General features: G+C 48.7%; 1 protein-coding gene across 7 annotated transcripts in view; it reads left to right on the top strand.

The window, feature by feature from the left end:
- The window catches only part of MTF2 (metal response element binding transcription factor 2), a 411648-nt gene that overhangs the window by 228651 nt on the left and 158194 nt on the right, over positions 1-24803 (top strand). For all 7 annotated transcript variants that reach the window (XM_069232368.1, XM_069232366.1, XM_069232367.1 and 4 more), the window contains 2 exons: positions 1683-1831; positions 6462-6557. In XM_069232368.1, the coding sequence (XP_069088469.1) occupies positions 1683-1831; positions 6462-6557 (245 nt within the window). The remainder of the gene's footprint in view (positions 1-1682; positions 1832-6461; positions 6558-24803) is intronic.

Raw genomic sequence — 24803 nt, forward strand, 5'->3', positions numbered from 1 at the left:
GCACCATGTGCATGCCCACCATTGCGTGCTTTGTGGCAGCAGTCCGGGTAAAGTAGGAATATACACGTCACCTGCACTCCCACCTTCCATTGTCCTTGTTGTTTACCTCCACTAGCCCTCTGTCGGCCATGGTGACCCCCCCACTTTCCATGCTACCCTACTCACCTATTTGTCCTTCATCCCACCGTTGCCCTCCACCCACCTTAACACAAAAAAGGCTCTGATGCTGACATTGCTAGCTGCACCATAGTGGTTTATTTACTCACACCCTACATTGTCCAGGTTGACCCCCGCCAACCTTCCTTGTTGCCTCCCTCCGTATTGCCTCACAACGCTTAGTAAAAATAAAAATGCTCTGACGCACCCTGCGCTGGCTGCTTCAGTGCTTCCACCCCCTCCCCCCCCCCCCCCCCCCCACATCATCTGTATTGTCACCACACATGCCCCCTCCCCGAACAGCAATAACAAAATGCTTTAGCTAAACGAGAAACAACGCTCTCATGTGTATGCAAAAACGTCACTGAAGACAGAGCCACTTAATGACGTTCAGTTTATCAGAGCCACACACAAGGCATCGTTTACACTACGGAAAGACGGAAGGAATAATACAAAAGCGATGGAAAGAAAATGCTGGCAGATGCAGTTTTTCATGGCAAATTAGTTTAATTATGCAGGCATCGCAGGACTTCACACATATTGCGAACATTTCCCAAATCTCAATATCCTGGATGGTCTGTAGAGAGCGGCTAAACTGCAGATGCTGGATACAATTGAAGTTTGTTCCAACATGAATTGGGGACGGCCTTAAGTGATGCCTACGTGCTTTTTAAATTGTCAATACAAGTGTGCTCAACTTGATCTTTCAGCTCAAGTTATCTATAAGATAAGAACTGGAGGGAGCAGTGGACAACTTTCAGGGTGTATTAAGGAGAAATATGAACATAATTGCCAGACGAAGGCCAGCGACAGAGCCATAGGGGCATTCGTGTGGCAACCCCCCCCCCCCCCTCAATATCTGACCATCATGTCCTTTAATTGTCGGGTGAACAAGTCTGAAGGCCTCCCGTTTGCTTTGAACTGGGATCTCCTGGCATACAGCAGATCCACTAGTTATGATTGTCATTTTCTTGTTGCATCTGCCAGTCAAAACCAAAAAGGGAAAAGATGCAAAGTAAGAACTTGTTTCATATTGCAAGGCAAAGAAGACCAACATTTACAAAACAAAGTTATATTCTTAGTTACCACTCAGAAGGAAAAAGGTGGTGTGCCAACTTCATTACTTTGAGAATGTATTTTTAAATGTTTCAGAAGCATTTGGGAGGATTAGTGTTAGTCACCTTGTGACTGTTAAAAGAGGGATATTGAAATGTTACCAGAGTAATAGATTGGATTTTATAAGACTGTCTGGAAATGCAGGGATTGTTATACTTTTTGTTTCTGGTTACATAAGGCTAGAAACTATTATGAAGGGTCTCAGGATCATCATCTCTCCCCTTTGATGACTGGGAATATTCTACCAATCCTATGATCTTATTGATTCTAAAAAGGCCACAGAACCATAAACTTAAGTAATCTTTCCTTTTTTTGAGGCATCTACTCTTCTGCCGACACATCTTTAGCAAGTCTCTTAGGCAAATTAAGGTGTGATTGTGGTGCTATTTATTTCTTTCTTTTTCTTTTAGAGAGGAGGTGCTTTGAAGAAAGGACCCAATGCCAAAGCACTACAAGCCATGAAGCAGACTTTACCATATAATGTAGCAGACTTGGAATGGGATGCTGGTCATAAAACAAATGTCCAGCAATGTTACTGCTACTGTGGAGGACCGGGGGAGTAAGACAATTCTCTTTATTTTTTGGGGGTCAGTAAAAAATGTGGGTTTGGATCATTATGGTATTGTGCTCTGTTTTCAAAGTTTTCATAGTATAAGTTGAAACAAGCTTTGTCAACTATGCTATAGGAAACGGATTCTGTATATACTATATCAAAATTAGATATAGTGTGCACAAAGTCCGAGGGTTCCCCAGAGGCTCAACAGAGGCTAAAGTAGATAAATACTAATGCTGTCTTTTGTGGTAATGTGGTTGAGCAGTTAGGCTTATCAGAGGGTAGTGCAAAGCATTTCATACACACGCACGCTCTCTCGCTCTCTCCCTCTCTCGCTCGCTCTCTCCCTCTCTCGCTCTCTCTCCCTCTCCCAAAAGTTTTCATACTTCTCAGCACAATAAATGCACACTGATGCCGGTGTACATTTTATTGTAACCTACACCCCAGAGGGCACCTTAGAGGTGCCCCTGAAACCTTAACCGACTACCCGTGTAGGCTGACTGGTTTTAGCAGCCTGCCACACACCAGACATGTTGCTGGCCACCTGGGGAGAGTGCCTTTGTCACTCTGTGGCTAGTAAAAAAGCTTCTCACCTCCCCCTGCAGGAACTGTAACACCTGGCGGTGAGCCTCAAAGGCTCACCCCCTTTGTTACAACACCCCAGGGCACTCCAGCTAGTAGAGTTGCCCGCCTCCTCCGGCCACAGCCCCACTTTTGGCGGCAAGGCCGGAGAAGATAATGAGAACAGCCCCTAAGGTGTCCTGAGCTGAGGTGACTCTGACTTTTAGAAATCCTCCATCTTGCAGATGGAGGATTCCCCCAATAGGGATAGGAATGTGCCCTCTCCCCTCAGGGAGGAGGCACAAATAGGGTGTAGCCACGCTCAGGGCTAGTAGCCATTGGCTACTAACCCCCAGACCTAAACACACCCCTAAATTCAGTATTTAGGGGCTCCCCAGAACCTAGGAACTTAGATTCCTGCAACCTAAGAAGAAGAGAACTGCTGATCAGAAAAACCTGCAGAGAAGACGGAGACACCAACTGCTTTGGCCCCAGCCCTACCGGCCTGTCTCCCCACTTCTAAAGACACTGCTCCAGCGACGCGTTCCCAGGGTCCAGCAACCTCTGAAGCCTCCGAGGACTACCCTGCATCTAGAAGGACCAAGAACTCCAGAGGACAGCAGCTCTGTTCCCCAAAGACTGCAACTTTGCAACAAAGAAGCAACTTTGAAACAACACACGTTTCCCGCCAGAAGCGTGAGACTTTGCACTCTGCACCCGACACCCCTGGCTCGACTTGTGGAGAACAAACACCACAGGGAGGACTCCCCGGTGACTATGAGACCGTGAGTAGCCAGAGTTGACCCCCCTGAGCCCCCACAGCAACGCCTGCAGAGGGAATCCCCAGGCTCCCCCAGACCGCGACTGCCTGCTTTAAAGACCCGATGCCTGGTAAAGACTCTGCACCCGCAGCCCCCAGGACCTGAAGGATCCGACCTCCAGTGCAGGAGCGACCCCCAGGTGGCCTTCTCCCTTGCCCAGGTGGTGGCTACCCCGAGGACCCTCCCCCCCCCCCCCCCCTTGCCTTCCTGCATCGCTGAAGAGACCCCTTGGTCTCCCATTGATTTGTATTGCGAACCCGACGCTTGTTTGCACACTGCACCCTGCCGCCCCGTGCCGCTGAGGATGTACTCTCTGTGCTGACTTGTGTCCCTCCCGGTGCCCTACAAAACCCCCCTGGTCTGCCCTCTGAAGACATGGGTACTTACCTGCTGGCAGACTGGAACCGGGGCACCCCCTTCTCCATTGAAGCCTATGTGTTTTGGGCTCCACTTTGACCTCTGCACCTGACCGGCCCTGAGCTGCTGGTGTGGTAACTTTGGGGTTGCCCTGAACCCCCAACGGTGGGCTACCTTGGACCCAAACTTGAACCCTGTAGGTGGTTTACTTACCTGCAAAAACTAACAAACACTTACCTCCCCCAGGAACTGTTGAAAATTGCAGTGTCCAGTTTTAAAATAGCTATTTGCCATTTGTGTGAAAACTGTATATGATATTTTGCTAATTCAAAGTTCGTAAAGTTCCTACATGAAATACCTTTCATTTGAAGTATTACTTGTAAATCTTGAACCTGTGGTTCTTAAAATAAACTAAGAAAATATATTTTTCTTTACAAAAACCTATTGGCCTGGAATTGTCTCCGAGTGTGTGTTCCTCATTTATTGCCTGTGTGTGTACAACAAATGCTTAACACTATCCTCTGATAAGCCTACTGCTCGACCACACTACCACAAAATAGAGCATTAGAATTATATCTTTTTGCCACTATCTTACCTCTAAGGGGAACCCTTGGACTCTGTGCATGCTATTTCTTACTTTGAAATAGTGCATACAGAGCCAACTTCCTACACATGGGCTCCTATGTAGACTGGGGGCACTTGGAATCAGGCCTGCAGGTAAGTTCCCATGTCTATGGAGGGTGAACCTTGGGGGTTTAGAGGAGCACCAGGGGAATGGGAGGGACAAGGGGAGCCACAGGTCAGCACCAAACACACACCCTCAATGGCGCATGGGTGGCAGAGTGCAAACACCACGTCTGGCTCACAATGCTTTCCTATAGGGGGACCCCAAGGGTCGCAAAGATGCTGCAGGCGAAGTCCATGTGGTCGGTTCTGGGAAACCAAGGGCTGGAAAAGGAGGACAGCTGTTGACTGGTCGTTGCTGCACAGGAGGTCGGCTTCCCCTAGGCCAGCGGGCTGCGGTGCAGGTGTACATTTTGGCGCTGGGAATCTTCTTCTGGTTCTCTTGCAGTAAGGCGATGGGTCCTCTGGATTTAAGCTGCAGGCTTCTTGTGTTGGACAGGAGGGGATCACCCCACGGTGGACACTAGGTCAGAATCGCCAGGGACCAGCTTTAGTCTTTTGGGCCACCTGGACACGGGTCGTGGGTGTCGGTGCAGAGTTGGCAGAACTTGCGGATCCGGGGTGGTTCTGGAATTCTTTGTTGGTGTTTCTTCTGGACAGGGCTGCTGTCCACTGGAGATCTTGGACCTCTGGGGTGCAGGCAGTCCTCTTAAGGCTTTTAGGAGGTCGCTGGTCCTGTAGGATGTGTCACCTTTTGGTTGCAGGGCTTCAGAAGTTGGACACAGGCCTGTAGGACTGGGGACAAGTCAGTTGGTGTCTTCAGACTTCTCTGCTTGGGGTCAGCTTAGCAATCTTTCTTCTTGAGGTCACCCGGAATCTGGTGAGCTGGGTTAGGAGAGGCCTGTAAATCCCGGATTTAAGGGCATGTCAGGGGGCAGTAGCTAATTGCTTCTGTCCCTGAGTGTGACTACACCCTTCTGGTGTCCACTCCCTTTGGGGACGGGGACACAGACCTAACCCTATTGGTCCCTTTCCTCCAAACCTGGATGGAGGATTCTGCAGGGAAGGGGTCATGTCAGCCCTGGACACCTTAGGATTAGTCCCAGCTGAAGTGGTCACTCCACCTTGTTTTTCCTAAGTTTCCAGCCGTACTTGCTGTCAAAAGTGGGGGTTTGTCTGGGGGGGGGTGAGTATCTTCACTAGCTGGAATGCCCTGAGGCACTGTAACAGGAGGTCTGAGCCTTAGAGCCTTATTGCCAAGTGCTACTGTTTCTGCAGGGGGGAGGTGTGAAGACTTTGTTTCTGGCCACAGAGAGCACAAACGCTCTCATCCCCTAGGGTCAGACACTTGTCTGTTGGTGGCAGACTGGCATAGACTGCTCAGTCCTGCACTAAAGGATTGGGACAAATACAGAGGGGGGGGCTCTCTAAGATGTTGTCTGTGTGCATTTCACAAAAAATCCCTCACTGGCATGAGTGTGGGTTTATTGTGCTGAGAAGTTGGATACCAAACTTCCCAGACTTCAGTGTAGCCACCATGGAGCTGTGGAGTTTGTGATGACAAACTCCCAGCACATGTACTTAATATGGCCACACTGCACTTACAATGTCTAAGAATGGACTTAAACATTGTAGAGGCATGTTGCTCATACAGCTATGCCTTCACCTGTTGTATAGTGCACCCTGGGTGGTGGGGTAGGGGAGATTCCTCCGAGGCCGGGAGCACCAACTTCTTATAATACTTAGTACTTTTCTTACTTTTGCCTGGTACGGTTGTGAGCGCTTTGATTTCCCCTTACATTTCTCCCTGATAGTAATAGTGCACCCTGCATTAGGGCTGTAAGGCCTGCTAGAGGGGTGACTTACCTATGCCACAGGCAGTGGTTGGTGGGCATGGCACCCTGAGGGGGATGCCATGTTGACTTTACCTTTTTCTCCACACCAACCCACACAAGCTGCATTGGCAGTGTGCATGTGTTTGGTGAGGGGCCCCTTACGTGGCACAACATATGCTGCAGCCCTTAGGGACCCGCCCTTGGTACCACTGGTACCTTTTACAGGGACTTAGCTGTGTGCCATGGGTGTGCCAATTGTGGAACAATGGTACAGTTTTAGGGAAAGAACACAGGTGCTGGGGCCTGGTTAGCAGGATCCCAGCACACACTCATTCAAGTTAGCATCATATATCAGGCAAAAAGTGGGGGTTACTGCAAACGGGTCCAGTTTGCTACATACACCAAACTAATTTATTTTTTCATGTGTTTCCTTTCTAGCTGGTTTTTAAAGATGCTGCAGTGCTGCAAATGTAAGCAGTGGTTTCATGAGGCATGCGTGCAGTGCCTGGAACAGCCAATGTTCTACGGAGACAGGTAGGATTCTCTCACATTTACAAATTGGCCTGCACTTTTGCTAACTGATGCGATCAACTTTGCGTTTTAAGCATTCACCCTTAAATGCTTCACACTGACACAAAATCCTTCACCATTAGTCTGTGACTCACAGAACATTTTAAGATTTAATATTTGTTGTTTTTACATTTGTTAGGTATGGATTCAAAAGAGTCCTAATTACATTAGGTCTCCACAAATCACATTGTCTTAAGCAGTTCATGGGTCCAAAGGAATGCAAAGGCAACCGGCCTCAATTGTGGGGACTGAGTCTGTTTCCCCCTAATGTCGTGAGCTGTCCAACTGGGGATAGTGAGGGCTAAGAACACCAATTTAACTTTTTACTCTCAGGGTAGTGAGTTGCGAAGTCTAAACCTAGCACAGGGAGGACGTGTAGTGCTAGACTCTGACCACAACGGTGCTATAGATGACACTTACAAATTTTATTGCCCTGTCAGTGCCTTTAATTAAACAAGAATGGGTATTTTATGGTAACAACAATACAATATTACCCAGCTAGATCCGAATAAATGCAAAGGGATGAGAAAATACAGGGATTACTAGCCACTCCAGGGGAATACCTAATTACTGCTAGGATCGCAGACAGTTGCTACTCAGCTATGCTTTTATTGAGTGGCTCCTTTATCAATTGGTGTCCTAGCTGTATGTCTCTTAAGTCTTGTGCTTCAATCTGACTCCTAGAGTAGAGTCACCCTAGCCCATCCTTATCCCTAACTGGATTATTGTAACTTGAGTGTGTTGTAGAAGTGTTTCTGGTTTGGATACGTGTCATCCGAGTGCAGACTGCAGCATCTGTATCGCCTGGTCTGCCTCTTTCTAGAGGCCTCTGCTGGCTGCTGAGTGGTAGCAAATTGGAAGGGGAACTGTTGTAGTCTTTGGGTTAGGAAACTAGCCTGCATCCAAAAAAAGAATATAGGATATTCCAGGTGAGATGAGACTAGAGTTCATGGGAGAGGGTACAATAGATATTTCTAGAGCCCACAATTTAGGATCCCTGGTTGGTTGTCCGTTTGGGGGAGAAAGACCACAGGGTGCAGTTGCAAGTCCTACTGTACAGTTTAAATCACAGACCAGGGCAGGAACCACAGGTCTAAGTGTCTTTGACACAGTGTACCGCAGGGGAGCATTAATGAGACCCGAATGGTCACCAGCAGGCCGGGCGGGATTGGCTGTATAGGGGACGGAGCGTTTCCGTTGGAGGCTGGAAGGGTCGGGGTTGATTTTGTTACTGGGGGGCTGTTTTTGTAGCAGTGCGTCAGTTTTAAAAGCACTGAAGAGTTTCTTGTATATCCAACAGTTTTCAGGCAGCAGTAAAGGTGGCAAGATAACTCTGGTGATTAATTTACTTGCTGAAGAGAGATTAGAGAGTTGTTTAGTGGCAGCTTCGACTCATCTAAGGTAGCTCAGAGTTCTAATATGCCTGCTGCAAAGAACGTGTACTGTGTGGATTACAGATCAGTATTTTGTGTGCATAGCCCAGTGTGATACTACTTTTGTCATAAAGATCCTCTTGTTACTGTGCAGTTCATGAGCTTCAATCGTAATCTAGCACAGTGAGCCATTAACTGCCATCAAGTAGCTGCATGTAAACTGCTTGGTACAGGTTAGAAAGTTATTTTATGTTTTCTTTTCCCAGTCTTTTATTATCTTAATTTTGCTGGTTTGTTTGGGTAGAAATAAATTGTTAGTAAGGTCAACGCTGATCACTGTGTTACGTTCTGAATCCTGAGTTTGTGCTTCCCCAGTCAAAGCACTCCAAAATTGCCTACCAGTATGGATGACATGTTAATCCTGCTCCCTGTAGTCCCCTTTGTCTTATAACATTTCCTGTACACTGATTTACACCCACATGATTCATTGTCTCTGTATATGTGTGTGATGTAAAGTGCTCCAACACCCTATGCTGGGAAGAGATGTGCCATAAAACAAATGAAATACATGTGAGAGAGTGGCTATGGGGAGATGGGAGGCATTATTAGAGGGTGATGGAAAGAGAATCATTAAAGAGCCCCAATAAAGATTGCTGTACCCTCGTGCTCTGTAAGGTCATCATTTACTGTACTTTAAAAGTGAACACAATTGAATATATAATGAAAAAATGTGGTGTAGAATGCGTAGTGCTCCCCCCCACCCTTCCACCAAGCCCCATTGTACTGGTCAGGCTCGCTTGCTATGTACCCTACTGGGGCTGCTCTGACAAATTTTGCCAGGGCTGCGTTGGTTTACCAGTCCGGCCCTGCCAGCAGGTCATTCTCTACAGGGACGTGTCACATTGGTCTATCTTCAGAAGTTTGATTTCTTTCATTTCTGTTGATGACCCCACTGGGTGGGTGTCTGGGATGGGGGCAGGGGTCTGGTGAGGAAACAGAGCTGGCAGGACCCCCAGGGCTCACCACAGTGTATTGCAGAGGTGATCTCTCATCTTTCTTCATAGTGTGATTGTTTAGGATATTGGAGTTAGTCTGCTTATCTTGCAGCTCCTTCAAGTGGCAGCTACATCTAGGCTTATTCCTTCTGCAGGGACATCTATTATAGTCCTCTCTCATCAGGTCAAGGCAGATTCCTTTCCATCAGGGATCTTCCACTCTTCCAGCGGACCTTGCAGACTTCTCCTACTGACATCCTGTCTCCTGACTAGGCAGCTGGCTGCCAACAACCCCAGCCCTGTAACTCTGAGTGCACTAGAACATCATGCTTTAGTATTACATTTATTAAAAGCGAGTTTTTAAACATGAACTGAGATATAATTCTGCCCCCTCCCTGATGACAGTGCAATTAGTGAACTAAGAGGCAATTCGGGGGTCATGTGTACCCTATATGTGGGCCAGATTTGCATTATACATGAAGCAAATGTTTACTCTATTAAATAAAAAAAAAGGGGGGGGGGTTTGTACAGCAGAAATGCTGAACTCACATGTTTGAAGGTGCTCTCATATGTGATAATGAAGAAAAAGGCAGCTCCATAAAATAAAATATTTGCTTAGGAACATTGCCAGGCACTTTACAGTTAGGTCGAGTGGCTTATTCAAGTTTAGACCTGCAGGTTCTGTAAAATTTTAATGATTTTTCAAGGCCTGGTGAGTAATAAAGACTAAGCACAATTGGTAAGGTTAGCAGATACAAATACTATTATTGATTGCCTTTAAAACAAGGTTTACCTCGAAACAGTGGTGTGGCCCTCATTACTTATTATATTTTGTATTTCCAGGCTAAGCGCCTAGTACTTGACTAAGTGACACTTCCAACTGGTAAAGTAATGTGAGCCAATATCATGTACACAAGTCACAACCCAAGGAACATAGTGCTGATAATCCCTTGATAATTTCATGTTCATTATCTTGTTCAACCCACCCTAGGCTTTCGAATTTCATGAAATATTGCTTAAGAACGTTTCTTGATTTATGAATTATATGACCTGTTATGGTTTCAGAATAGAAGTTCAGTTTTAGTTTTTTTCTTCTGCTTCTCAACTTGTTAATGGGTCGCTTTTGTTTTGTACTCCCGGCTGGAAGGTAACACAAAAGTCAAATTGTAGAATGGTGTCCACCACAGATGTTTTGTAGATAGTAACTGTGCTGTCCACATTAGTTTCAAAATATGAGGGTCCATAAATAGTTACTTGATATTTTGCTCCTTAGAGGTGGTGATGACCTTCTCAAAATGCTTCTTTAAGTAAAAGTTCTTCTTCCGCAATGGTGTATATACTTTCTGCGGAGTTCAGTTTCCAAGTCAGGCTACTGCATGCATTTGACCCGTTTTATCTTCTCATTTTGAGGAAATTGCCCCGATTGCTACATTAGAAGTATCTATCTTGGCTGTAAATGGTAAATCGTGGTTGTTATGCCCCAGGGTGAGGGCAGTGTTAAAAGCTAACTTAAGCAGCATGAAGCCTAGTTGGCGTCTGAAAACCATTAAAACTGATGCCTGTTCATAGCAAGTGAGTGCTGGGAGCAAGTACATCAGAAACGTGGTCTTTGAAATGCCAATAAAAAATTAGCAAACCCTTGAAAACGTTAAATATCTCTCATGGATCTTTGGGTTGGCCAATCTCTAATTGTGTGAACTTTCCATTTGGCCATGCTCATCCGTTTCAGCAATATGATGACACACAGGAACGCAGCGCTGGTTTCATACAAATCACATCTGATAGAGACAGCTAGTTGCAGATACTTTATCTTAGAATTTTCCCCAGGTGTCAGTCTGGATCGTGAGATTTTTGTCAAGCAGTACCCCTGCGCGCCAGATATGACATTGCGGGTCCTGGTTAGTGCCCCCGGCATGCTGGCATCAGTTCTCTTTTTGCGCCAGTCTAGCACTGATCATAAGAAGAGCTACCCCTTAGTCGTTGTTTGACTGATCTTTTTTTTACTTTTTGTAGAAAATATTTTGTGTTGACACGTCTGGTGTGTCAAGGATGTCTTCGCCTAAGACCGGGTTCAAGCCCTGTGTATCCTACCATCAGGTGATGTTCATAGGGATCTGCGCCTCATGTGCCTTTGATGTCTGGAGTGGGACCACAACCTGAAGAATCTCGGTTGAGAGGAAGGTCCCGAGAACAGTCGCAGAGCCTCCCCACCCCCTCCCCCATCGTCGTCCTATTCCAAGACCTTGAGACAATCGTGTAAGTCGAGGCACAAGAAGAATTCGAAGAAGAACTAACGTTCTTCGACTTCACTCCATTCGTCAGCCAGCAAGAAGCTGGGAACAAAATGATTGTTGTTTTAGGCCTCTGTTCTCAGGGCCTGCGTCTGGGCCGGCTACAGGCTTTCCTGAGTTTCTGGGAGCTGGAGAGACCCTCCCCCAACTCCTTGTGCCTCATCTTTGGGTTTACTGATTCCGGTGAAATGCCTTCAGGCCCTGTGGGATACCAGCTACAAGACCCCTTTGACTGGCGTACAGACCTGGGTGAAGCCAGTGATCTAGATATTTCCTCTGACTCAGGCATGTTTTCTTCCCCTACCGTGGCTGTGGAGGAGGGGGTGCAAAGAGCAGCCGAGGTCCTAAGCCTCGAATGACCTTTGATGGCAGTCAGGACTAACCTGAAAGAGTCGCTGCATCCTGAGGCTTCATCCTCTGAACCCCTATTGTCCTACAATGAAGTCTTTACCAATGTCCTGCTGGGTAACTGGTCCAAACCCTGCATGGGCTCCTGTTACCCGCCGCCATTGACCTGCTCCAACAGACCCAGCGTTCCTGACGCAACATCCCTCCCCCAAGATCTTGGTTATCCAAGCCTCTACATCCCATGGCGCGTTCCCTCCCGCTCCTCAGATAGGGAATCCAAAAGGCTGGACAAACTTGGGAAGAAGATGTTTTCTTCCTCTAGCCTGGCATTGCGGTCTGTGAACACTGTAGGAAGTTGGCTCTGTATGCACTATTTCAAAGTAAGGAATAGTATGCACAGAGTCCAAGGGTTCCCCTTAGAGGTAAGATAGTGGCAAAAAGAGATAATACCAATGCTCTATTTTGTGGTAGTGTGGTCAAGCAGTAGGCTTATCAAAGGAGTAGTGTTAAGCATTTGTTGTACATACACACAGGCAATAAATGAGGAACACACACTCAGAGACAATTCCAGGCCAATAGGTTTTGTTATAGAAAAATATATTTTCTTAGTTTATTTTAAGAACCACAGGTTCAAGCTTTACATGTAATACTTCAAATGAAAGTTATTGCAGGTAGGTACTTTAGGAACTTTGAATTAGCAAAATAGCATATACAGTTTTCACATAAATCACATATAGCTATTTTAAAACTAGACAGTGCCTGGGGGAGGTAAGTGTTTGTTAGTTTTTGCAGGTAAGTAAACCACCTACGGGGTTCAAATTGGGGTCCAAGGTAGCCCACCGTTGGGGGTTCAGAGCAACCCCAAAGTTACCACACCAGCAGCTCAGGGCCGGTCAGGTGCAGAGTTCAAAGTGGTGCCCAAAACACATAGGCTTCAATGGAGAGAAGGGGGTGCCCCGGTTCCAGTCTGCCAGCAGGTAAGTACCCGCGTCTTCGGAGGGCAGACCAGAGGGGTTTTGTAGGGCACCGGGGGGGACACAAGCTCACACAAAAAGTACACCCTCAGCGGCACTGGGGCGGCCGGTGCAGTGTGCAAACACGCGTCGGGTTTTCAATAGGTTTCAATGGAAGACCAAGGGGTCTCTTCAGCGATGAAGGCAAGGGGGGGGGCTCCTCGGGGTAGCCACCACCTGGGCAAGGGAGAGGGCCTCCTGGGGGTCACTCCTGCACTGGAGTTCCGATCCTTCAGGTGGTGGGGGCTGCGGGTGCAGGGTCTTTTCCAGCCGTCGGGATTTTAGAGTCAGGCAGTCGCGGTCAGGGGGAGCCTGGGGATTCCCTCTGCAGGCGTCGCTGTGGGGACTCAGGGGGGACAACTTTGGTTACTCACGGTCTCGGAGTCGCCGGAGGGTCCTCCCTGAGGTATTGGTTCTCCACCAGTCGAGTCGGGGTCGCCGGGTGCAGTGTTGCAAGTCTCACGCTTCTTGCGGGGATTGCAGGGGTCTTTAAATCTGCTCCTCTGGATACAAAGATGCAGTCTTTGTTGAACAGGGCCGCTGTTCTCAGGAGTTTCTTGGTTTCTTGGAAGCAGGGCAGTCCTCTGAGGATTCAGAGGTCGCTGGTCCTGGAGAAAGCGTCGCTGGAGCAGGTTTCTTTAGAAGGCAGGAGACAGGCCGGTAGGACTGGGGCCAAAGCAGTTGGTGTCTTCTCTCTTCTTCTGCAGGGGTTTTCAGCTCAGCAGTCTTCTTCTTCGGTAAGTTGCAGGAATCTAAATTCTTAGGTTCAGGGGAGCCCTTAAATACTAAATTTAAGGGCGTGTTTAGGTCTGGGGGGTTAGTAGCCAATGGCTACTAGCCCTGAGGGTGGGTACACCCTCTTTGTTCCTCCTCCCAAGGGGAGGGGGTCACATTCCTATCCCTATTGAGGGAATCCTCCATCTGCAAGATGGAGGATTTCTAAAAGTTAGAGTCACTTCAGCTCAGGACACCTTAGGGGCTGTCCTGACTGGCCAGTGACTCCTCCTTGTTGTTCTCATTATCTCCTCCGGCCTTGCCGCCAAAAGTGGGGCCGTGGCCGGAGGGGGCGGGCAACTCCACTAGCTGGAGTGCCCTGTGGTGCTGGAACAAAGGGGGTAAGCCTTTGAGGCTCACCGCCAGGTGTTACAGCTCCTGCCTGGGGGAGGTGATAGCATCTCCACCCAGTGCAGGCTTTGTTACTGGCCACAGAGTGACAAAGGCACTCTCCCCATGTGGCCAGCAACCTGTCTCGAGTGTGGCAGGCTGCTAGAACCAGTCAGCCTACACGGGTAGTTGGTTTAAGTTTCAGGGGGCACCTCTAAGGTGCCCTCTGGGGTGTAGTTTACAATAAAATGTACACTGGCATCAGTGTGCATTTATTGTGCTGAGAAGTTTGATACCAAACTTCCCAGTTTTCAGTGTAGCCATTATGGTGCTGTGGAGTTCGTGTAAAACAGACTCCCAGACCATATACTCTTATGGCTACCCTGCACTTACAATGTCTAAGGTTTGCTTAGACGTTGTAGGGGCACAGTGCTCATGCACGGGTGCCCTCACCAATGGTATAGTGCACCCTGCCTTAGGGCTGTAAGGCCTACTAGAGGGGTGACTTATCTATACCGCATAGGCAGTGTGAGGTTGGCATGGCACCCTGAGGGGAGTGCCATGTCGACTTACTCGTTTTGTCCTCACCAGCACACACAAGCTGGCAAGCAGTGTGGCAAGCAGTGTGTCGGTGCTGAGTGAGGGGTCCCCAGGGTGGCATAAGATATGCTGCAGCCCTTAAAGACCTTCCCTGGCATCAGGGCCCTTGGTACCAGGGGTACCAGTTACAAGGGACTTAGACCAGGGTGTGCCAATTGTGGAATCAAAAGTACAGGTTAGGGAAAGAACACTGGTGCTGGGGCCTGGTTAGCAGGCCTCAGCACACTTTCAATTCAAAACATAGCATCAGCAAAGGCAAAAAGTCAGGGGGTAACCATGCCAAGGAGGCATTTCCTTACACACCCCCCCCCCCCCCCCCCCCCCCCCCAAACGAAAGAGGATGAGACTAACCTTTCCCAAGAGAGTCTTCATTTTCTAAGTGGAAGAACCTGGAAAGGCCATCTGCATTGGCATGGGCAGTCCCAGGTCTGTGTTCCACTATAAAGTCCATTCCCTGTAGGGAGATGGACGACCTCAACAGTTTTGGATTTTCACCTTTCATTTGCATCAGCCATCTGAGAGGTCTGTGGTCAGTTTGAACTAGGAAGTGAGTACCAAAGAGGTATGGTCTCAGCTTCTTCAGGGACCAAACCACAGCAAAGGCCTCCCTCTCAATGGCACTCGAACGCTGCTCCCTGGGGAGTAACCTCCTGCTAATGAAAGCAACAGGCTGGTCAAGGCCATCATCATTTGTTTGGGACAAAACTGCCCCTATCCCATGTTCAGAGGCATCTGTCTGCACAATGAACTGCTTGGGGTAATCTGGAGCTTTCAGAACTGGTGCTGTGCACATTGCTTGTTTCAGGGTGTCAAAGGCCTGTTGGCATTCTACAGTCCAGTTTACCTTCTTGGGCATTTTCTTGGAGGTGAGTTCTGTGAGGGCTGTCACAATGGATCCATATCCCTTCACAAACCTCCTATAGTACCCAGTCAAGCCAAGGAATGCCCTGACTTGAGTCTGGGTTTTTGGAGCTGCCCAGTCCAGAATAGTCTGGATCTTAGGCTGGAGTGGCTGAACTTGGCCTCCACCTACAAGGTGTCCCAAGTAAACCACAGTTCCCTGCCCTATCTGGCATTTGGATGCCTTGATAGAGAGGCCTGCAGATTGCAGAGCCTTCAAAACCTTCAGGTGGACCAGGTGATCCTGCCAGTTGGAGCTAAAGACAGCAATATCATCAAGATAAGCTGCACTAAAGGACTCCAAACCAGCAAGGACTTGATTCTCTAACCTTTGGAAGGTGGCAGGGGCATTCTTTAAACCAAAGGGCATAACAGTAAACTGATAATGCCCATCAGGTGTGGAGAATGCTGTCTTTTCTTTTGCTCCAGGTGCCATTTTGATTTGCCAGTACCCTGCTGTTAAGTCAAAGGTACTTAAGAATTTGGCAGCACCTAATTTGTCTATCAGTTCATCAGCTCTAGGAATGGGATGGGCATCTGTCTTGGTGACAGAATTAAGTCCTCTGTAGTCCAAACAAAACCCCATCTCTCTCTTTCCATTTTTGGTGTGAGGTTTGGGGACTAAGACCACTGGGCTAGCCCAGGGGCTGTCAGAGTGCTCAATTACTCCCAATTCCAGCATCTTGTGGACTTCCACCATGATGCTTTCCTTAACTTGATCAGACTGTCTGAATATTTTGTTTTTGACAGGCATGCTGTCTCCTGTGTCCACATCATGGGTACACAGGTGTGTCTGACCAGGGGTTAGGGAAAAGAGCTCAGCAAACTGTTGCAGGACCTTCCTACAGTCAGCTTGCTGTTGGCCAGAGAGGGTGTCTGAATAGATCACTCCATCTATTGAGCCATCATTAGGGTCTGATGACAGAAGATCAGGGAGAGGCTCACTCTCAGCTTCCTGATCCTCATCTGTTACCATTAACAGATTCACATCAGCCCTGTCATGGAAGAGCTTAAGACGGTTCACATGGATCACCCTCTTGGGGCCCCTGCTTGTGCCCAGGTCCACCAGGTAGGTGACCTGACTCTTCCTCTCTAGCACTGGGTAATGGCCACTCCATTTGTCCTGAAGTGCCCTGGGAGCCACAGGCTCCAGAACCCAGACTTTCTGCCCTGGTTGAAATTCAACCAGTGCAGCCTTTTGGTCATACCAAAACTTCTGGAGCTGTTGGCTGGCCTCAAGGTTTTTACTTGCCTTTTCCATGTACTCTGCCATCCTTGAGCGAAGGCCAAGTACATAGTCCACTATGTCTTGTTTAGGCTCATGAAGAGGTCTCTCCCAGCCTTCTTTCACAAGAGCTAGTGGTCCCCTTACAGGGTGGCCAAACAGAAGTTCAAAGGGTGAGAATCCGACTCCCTTCTGAGGCACCTCTCTGTAAGCGAAGAGCAGACATGGCAGGAGGACATCCCATCTCCTTTTGAGTTTTTCTGGGAGCCCCATGATCATGCCCTTTAATGTCTTGTTGAATCTCTCAACAAGGCCATTAGTTTGTGGATGATAGGGTGTAGTGAATTTATAAGTCACTCCACACTCATTCCACATATGTTTCAGGTATGCTGACATGAAGTTGGTACCTCTGTCAGACACCACCTCCTTAGGGAAGCCCACTCTGGTAAATATACCAATGAGGGCCTTGGCTACTGCAGGGGCAGTAGTCGACCTAGGGGGAATAGCTTCAGGATACCTAGTAGCATGATCCACTACTACTAGGATGTACATATTTCCTGAGGCTGTGGGAGGTTCAAGTGGACCCACTATGTCCACACCCACTCTTTCAAAGGGGACCCCCACCACTGGAAGTGGAATGAGGGGGGCCTTTGGATGTCCACCTGTCTTACCACTGGCTTGACAGGTGGTACAGGAGACACAAAACTCCTTAACTTTCTGGGACATATTGGGCCAGTAGAAGTGGTTGACTAGTCTCTCCCACGTCTTGGTTTGTCCCAAATGCCCAGCAAGGGGAATATCATGGGCTAAGGTCAGTATGAAAACTCTGAACTCCTGAGGCACTACCACTCTCCTAGTGGCACCAGGTTTGGGATCTCTTGCCTCAGTGTACAGGAGCCCATCTTCCCAATAGACCGTATGTGTTCCAGTTTTCTTGCCATTGGACTCTTCAGCAGCTTGCTGCCTAAGGCCTTCAAGAGAGGGACAGGTTTCTTGCCCCTTACACAACTGCTCCCTTGAGGGTCCCCCTGGGCCTAAGAGCTCAACCTGATAAGGTTCTAACTGCATAGGCTCAGTTCCCTCAGAGGGCAGAACTTCTTCCTGAGAAGAGAGGTTCTCTTTTTGTTGTTGTGTTGCAGCTGGTTTCCCAGCTGACTTTCCTTTTCTCTTGGTAGGCTGGGCCCTTTTTCCAGACTCCAGCTCTACTTTTTCACCCTGTGCCTTGCACTGTGCCCTTTTCTTGACACACACCAGTTAAGGGATACCCAGCATGGCTGCATGGGTTTTCAGTTCTACCTCAGCCCATGCTGAGGACTCCAGGTCATTTCCAAGCAAACAGTCTACTGGGATATTTGAGGAGACCACCACCTGTTTCAGGCCATTAACCCCTCCCCACTCCAAAGTTACCATAGCCATGGGATGTACTTTAGTCTGATTGTCAGCGTTGGTGACTGGATAAGTTTGTCCAGCCAGGTATTGACCAGGGGAAACCAGTTTCTCTGTCACCATGGTGACACTGGCACCTGTATCCCTCAGGCCTTCTACACTTGTCCCATTAATTAAGAGGTGCTGCCTGTATATTTGCATGTTAGGAGGCCAGGCAGCCAGTGTGGCTAAATCCACCCCACCATCAGAGACTAATGTAGCTTCAGTGTGACACCTGATTTGCTCTGGGCACACTGTTGATCCCACTTGGAGACTGGCCATTCCAGTTTTAGCTGGAGTGGAGTTAGAAGTGGTACTTTTCTTGGGACAGGCCTTGTCTCCAGTTTGGTGTCCAGGCTGATTACAGCTACGACACCAGGCCTTTTTGGGATCAATGTTTTTACCCTTGTAACCAAAATTGGTTTGTGAAGAGGCTCTGGGCCCACCCTCCTGTGCAGGTTTTTGGGGGCCTGTAGAAGACTCTTTACTATTTTTGTTTTTGGATGTCTCAACACTCTTCTCCTGGGGAGGCTTTGTGACCCCTTTCTTTTGGTCACCCCCTGTGGAAGTCTTGGTCACCCTAGTCTTGACCCAATGGTCCGCTTTCTTTCCCAATTCTTGGGGAGAAATTGGTCCTAGGTCTACCAGATGCTGATGCAGTTTATCACTGAAACAATTACTTAACAGGTGTTCTTTCGCAAATAAATTGTGCAGCCCATCATAATTATTTACACCACTGCCTTGAATCCAACCATCCAGTGTTTTCACTGAGTAGTCTACAAAATCAACTCAGGTCTGGCTCGAGGATTTTTGAGCCCCCCTGAATCTAATCCTATACTCCTCAGTGGAGAATCCAAAGCCCTCAATCAGGGTTCCCTTCATGAGGTCATAAGATTCTGCATCTTTTCCAGAGAGTGTGAGGAGTCTATCCCTACACTTTCCAGTGAACATTTCCCAAAGGAGAGCACCCCAGTGAGATTTGTTCACTTTTCTGGTTACACAAGCCCTTTCAAAAGCTATGAACCATTTGGTGATGTCATCACCATCTTCATATTTAGTTACAATCCCTTTAGGGATTTTCAACATGTCAGGAGAATCTCTGACCCTAGTTATGTTGCTGCCACCATTGATGGGTCCTAGGCCCATCTCTTGTCTTTCCCTTTCTATGGCTAGGATCTGTCTTTCCAAAGCCAATCTTTTGGCCATCCTGGCTAGCTGGATGTCCTCTTCACTGGAGTTATCCTCAGTGATTTCAGAGATGTTGGTCCCTCCTGTGAGGGAAGCAGCATCTCTGACTACTATATTTGGAGACAGGGCTTGAGAGGCCCTGTTCTCCCTAGTTAGTGACTTGGAGGAAAATTCCCCCCTACCAGTCCTATCTTCATCCTCTGTGTTGCCATCCTCAGAGGGGTTGGCCTTTTCAAACTCTGCCAAAAGCTCCTGGAGCTGTAGTTTGGAAGGTCTGGGGTCCATTGTTATTTTCTTTATTTTACAGAGTGACCTTAGCTCCTTCATCTTAAGATGGAGGTAAGGTGTGATGTCGAGTTCCATCACATTCACATCTGTACTAGACATTATGCTTCTAAAAGTTGGAATACTTTTTAAGAATCTAAAACTAGTTCTAGGTTCTAATTCAAACTTTCACTAACTTTTAAACTCTAAAAGAAATGCTAAACAGGGACTAACACAAGGCCCTAGCAGGACTTTAAAAATTTTAGAAAAATAGCTCAAATTGCAAAAATCAATTTCTAATGACAATTTTTGGAATTTGTCGTTTGATCAGGTATTGGCTGAGTAGTCCAGCAAATGCAAAGTCTTGTACCCCACCGCTGATCCAACAATGTAGGAAGTTGGCTCTGTATGCACTATTTCAAAGTAAGGAATAGTATGCACTGAGTCCAAGGGTTCCCCTTAGAGGTAAGATAATGGCAAAGAGAGATAATACCAATGCTCTATTTTGTGGTAGTGTGGTCGAGCAGTAGGCTTATCAAAGGAGTAGTGTTAAGCATTTGTTGTACATACACACAGGCAATAAATGAGGAACACACACTCAGAGACAATTCCAGGCCAATAGGTTTTGTTATAGAAAAATATCTTTTCTTAGTTTATTTTAAGAACAACAGGTTCAGGATTTACATGTAATACTTCAAATGAAAGGTATTGCAGGTAGGTACTTTAGGAACTTTGAATTAGCAAAATAGCATATACAGTTTTCACATAAATCACATATAGCTATTTTAAAACTAGACAGTGCAATTTTCAACAGTTCCTGGGGGAGGTAAGTGTTTGTTAGTTTTTGCAGGTAAGTAAACCACCTACAGGGTTCAAATTGGGGTCCAAGGTAGCCCACCATTGGGGGTTCAGAGCAACCCCAAAGTTACCACACCAGCAGCTCAGGGCCGGTCAGGTGCAGAGTTCAAAGTGGTGCCCAAAACGCATAGGCTTCAATGGAGAGAAGGGGGTTCCCCGGTTCCAGTCTGCCAGCAGGTAAGTACCCGCGTCTTCGGAGGGCAGACCAGAGGGGTTTTGTAGGGCACCGGGGGGGACACAAGCTCACACAAAAAGTACACCCTCAGCGGCACTGGGGCGGCCGGGTGCAGTGTGCAAACACGCGTCGGGTTTTCAATAGGTTTCAATAGAAGACCAAGGGGTCTCTTCAGCGATGCAGGCAGGGGGTGGGCTCCTCGGGGTAGCCACCACCTGGGCAAGGGAGAGGGCCTCCTGGGGGTCACTCCTGCACTGGAGGTCCAATCCTTCAGGTGCTGGGGGCTGCGGGTGCAGGGTCTTTTCCAGCCGTCGGGATTTTAGAGTCAGGCAGTCGCGGTCAGGGGGAGCCTGGGGATTCCCTCTGCAGGCGTCGCTGTCGGGGCTCAGGGGGGACAACTTTGGTTACTCACGGTCTCGGAGTCGCCGGAGGGTCATCCCTGAGGTGTTGGTTCTCCACCAGTCGAGTCGGGGTCGCCGGGTGCAGTGTTGCAAGTCTCACGCTTCTTGCGGGGATTGCAGGGGTCTTTAAATCTGCTCCTCTGGATACAAAGTTGCAGTCTTTGTTGAACAGGGCCGCTGTTCTTGGGAGTTTCTTGGTCTCTTGGAAGCAGGGCAGTCCTCTGAGGATTCAGAGGTCGCTGGTCCTGGAGAAAGCGTCGCTGGAGCAGGTTTCTTTAGAAGGCAGGAGACAGGCCGGTAGGACTGGGGCCAAAGCAGTTGGTGTCTTCTTCTTCTGCAGGGGTTTTCAGCTCAGCAGTCTTCTTCTTCGGGAAGTTGCAGGAATCTAAATTCTTAGGTTCAGGGGAGCCCTTAAATACTAAATTTAAGGGCGTGTTTAGGTCTGGGGGGTTAGTAGCCAATGGCTACTAGCCCTGAGGGTGGGTACACCCTCTTTGTGCCTCCTCCCAAGGGGAGGGGGTCACATTCCTATTCGTATTGGGGGAATCCTCCATCTGCAAGATGGAGGATTTCTAAAAGTTAGAGTCACTTCAGCTCAGGACACCTTAGGGGCTGTCCTGACTGGCCAGTGACTCCTCCTTGTTATTCTCATTATCTCCTCCGGCCTTGCCGCCAAAAGTGGGGCCGTGGCCGGAGGGGGCGGGCAACTCCACTAGCTGGAGTGCCCTGTGGTGCTGGAACAAAGGGGGTAAGCCTTTGAGGCTCACCGCCAAGTGTTACAGCTCCTGCCTGGGGGAGGTGATAGCATCTCCACCCAGTGCAGGCTTTGTTACTGGCCACAGAGTGACAAAGGCACTCTCCCCATGTGGCCAGCAACCTGTCTCGAGTGTGGCAGGCTGCTAGAACCAGTCAGCCTACACGGGTAGTTGGTTTAAGTTTCAGGGGGCACCTCTAAGGTGCCCTCTGGGGTGTAGTTTACAATAAAATGTACACTGGCATCAGTGTGCATTTATTGTGCTGAGAAGTTTGATACCAAACTTCCCAGTTTTCAGTGTAGCCATTATGGTGCTGTGGAGTTCGTGTTTGACAGACTCCCAGACCATATACTCTTATGGCTACCCTGCACTTACAATGTCTAAGGTTTGGCTTCGACGTTGTAGGGGCACAGTGCTCATGCACGGGTGCCCTCACCTATGGTATAGTGCACCCTGCCTTAGGGCTGTAAGGCCTACTAGAGGGGTGACTTATCTATACTGCATAGGCAGTGTGAGGTTGGCATGGCACCCTGAGGGGAGTGCCATGTCGACTTACTCGTTTTGTCCTCACCAGCACACACAAGCTGGCAAGCAGTGTGTCGGTGCTGAGTGAGGGGTCCCCAGGGTGGCATAAGATATGCTGCAGACCTTAGAGACCTTCCCTGGCATCAGGGCCCTTGGTACCAGGGCTACCAGTTACAAGGGACTTACCTGGATGCCAGGGTGTGCCAATGGTGGAATCAAAAGTACAGGTTAGGGAAAGAACACTGGTGCTGGGGCCTGGTTAGCAGGCCTCAGCACACTTTCAATTCAAAACATAGCATCAGCAAAGGCAAAGTCAGGGGGTAACCATGCCAAGGAGGCATTTCCTTACAAACACGGTATGCCTTTTGGGACATTACTCCCATATGCTGTGGGTTATGTTTGCATAAGTGCTGGCACAGGTCCCAGAGGAGGCCTAGTCTGTACTCTCACAATCTGTGGCTGAGGGGAATGACGCAGCAAAGTTCACAATCTGATGTGGACTGGACATGACTGACTCCCTGAGCAGAGTGGTTTCGTAGACGGTGGCCCTGAGGTGACACACCTGGTTGAGGATGTTTGGCTTTTTGGGGGATGGCCAAGGCAATCTTCTGGACATGTCCTTTGATGTCTTCTGGACATGCTCTTTGGAGACAAAGCACACTCTGTGCTTGAGCGCTTCAAGGATTCTCGTTCTGCAGCCAGGTCCTTGGGCCTCCTGGCGGCCCCTCGTCCACTCCAGTCTGCTCTTTGCCCCTGCATAGCCTCGACGTGGACGTGGGATCCACTTTCCTGTGGATTTAGGAGCCAGTGGTCCAACCAGTCTGCCACCCACTCCGCCTCTGCCTCCAAACCTTCCTAGTCTGACGATTCCCCACCAGGGACCAGTCGGAGACAGGATTTGCCATCACCTGCTCCACTGGCAGGCCATCATGTCAGAAAGGTGGTTTTTGCAGATAGTCCAAAAGGGCCTCCCTGTCCCTTTCGAGACTACTCCTCCATCCTTGCCACCATCCAACAATTAGATGGCTGAGGATCACTTGGCACTTCTCTGCAATGAGGTTATGGCTCTCTTGGCCAAGCGAGCCATAAAGAGCACCTTTACCAGAAGTAGGTCATGGTTGTTATTCCCACTACTTTCTGGTGCCAAAAAAGTACAAGGGCCCTCAATCTCTTCCTCAAGAAAATGTCACAACTCAGGTTTTGTCTGCCCTGGGCCCAGGATACTGAATGGTAGTATTGGTCTTGCAGTATGTCACTTCCACATTCTCTTCCTGCCCGCAGACATTACTTGCGGTTTTTGATAGGCCACAAACACTTTCAGTTCCCCGTGCTTCCCTTTGGCCTTATCAGCACCCCTCAAATGTTCACCAAGGTGATGGCGGTGGTCGCATTTCATCGATGTAGATCAGGTGTTTCAGTATTCTCCTACCTGGACCACTGGCTGTTGAAGGCAGGCTCACCCCAAGCTGTCTCTAACATCCAGACTACAGCAGACCTCCTGCATTCGCCACGGTTCACTATAAATGTGCAAAGGTCACAACTGACTCCTTCTCAGACTCTCTTTTTCATCAGAGCTCTTCTGAACACAGTGCAGTCGCAGGCTTATCTTTCTGAGTGGCGAGTCCAGGATATTCAGGCTATGATACCGATGTTTCAGCCTCTATCCTGGATTTCGGTGTGAGAATGACTCTCAGGCTGCTAGGCCTCCTGCCACCTGCTGGTGACATGCCAGATGGCATATAAGGGCTCTACAGTGGGACCTGAAGTTCCAGTGGGCGCAGCATCAGGAGAATCTCTCCGACATGGTCCAGATCTCAGAGGGAGCTGCGCAAGATCTGCAGGGAGTTGGCTAACAAACTGTGATTAGGTCAGAGGCTGATCCTCCTCCTTTCTCCCACAAGGTCCGGCAGTAGTGACAGGTGTGTCACTCCTGGGATGGGGCAGCCACCTTGGAGAGGCGGAGATCAGACACATCTGGTCTCTGGCGAAGTCGGACTCGAAATCAATCTGTTGGAACTAGAGGCAATCGGACTAGCATTGAAAGCATTTCTTCCCTCTCTGAAAGGGAAGGTAGTGCAACAAGCAGGGCGGAGTAGGGTTGTGATCCCTTTGTCCCTCTGCACCTCTGGACTGGCTGGAACAGCAGGGCAAATCACTGGTGGTTCACCATCTGGTTGGCTCTTTGTACGTCAGAGCAGATTAACTCAGCCGGCGATGCTTTGTCGATCGCAAATGGCGTCTACATCCCAAGGTGGTGCAAGGTCTCTTTCAGCAGTGTCTCTCTTTCAGCAGTGTGGAGATCCTTGGTTAGATCTGTGTGTCTCCACAGAGAACGTGCAGTGCCAGCAATATTGTGTGCTAGATTTTCTAAGGCGGCACTAGCTGGGCGACGCATTAGTCTCGAGGGAAGCTCAGGCCTCCTGTACACCTTTCCACCCTTACCACTTCTGCCCAGAGTTCTCAAGAAGATCAGCAAGGACCGGGCCCAAGTAATCCTTGTGGCTCCAGACTGGGCATGAAGAATCTGATATCCCGAGCTGTTGAGCATGACCATCGATCCTCCGATCAAACTGCCCCTTCTGGAGGAACTTCTGTTGCAGCAGCAGCGGAGAGTTTTCCACCCAAACCTGTCCAGTCTCCACCCTCTTGTGGAGATTGAGCGGCTGCAGTTGACAGCTTTTGACCTTCCGCCTGAAGTCTGTAATGTTATCTTGGCAACCAGGTGTTGCTCCACTGAAATGGTGTACACCTGTTGTTGGAAAATAATTGT

This window comes from Pleurodeles waltl, chromosome 4_2 (assembly GCF_031143425.1).
Source record: "Pleurodeles waltl isolate 20211129_DDA chromosome 4_2, aPleWal1.hap1.20221129, whole genome shotgun sequence".
Lineage (NCBI taxonomy): Eukaryota > Metazoa > Chordata > Amphibia > Caudata > Salamandridae > Pleurodeles > Pleurodeles waltl.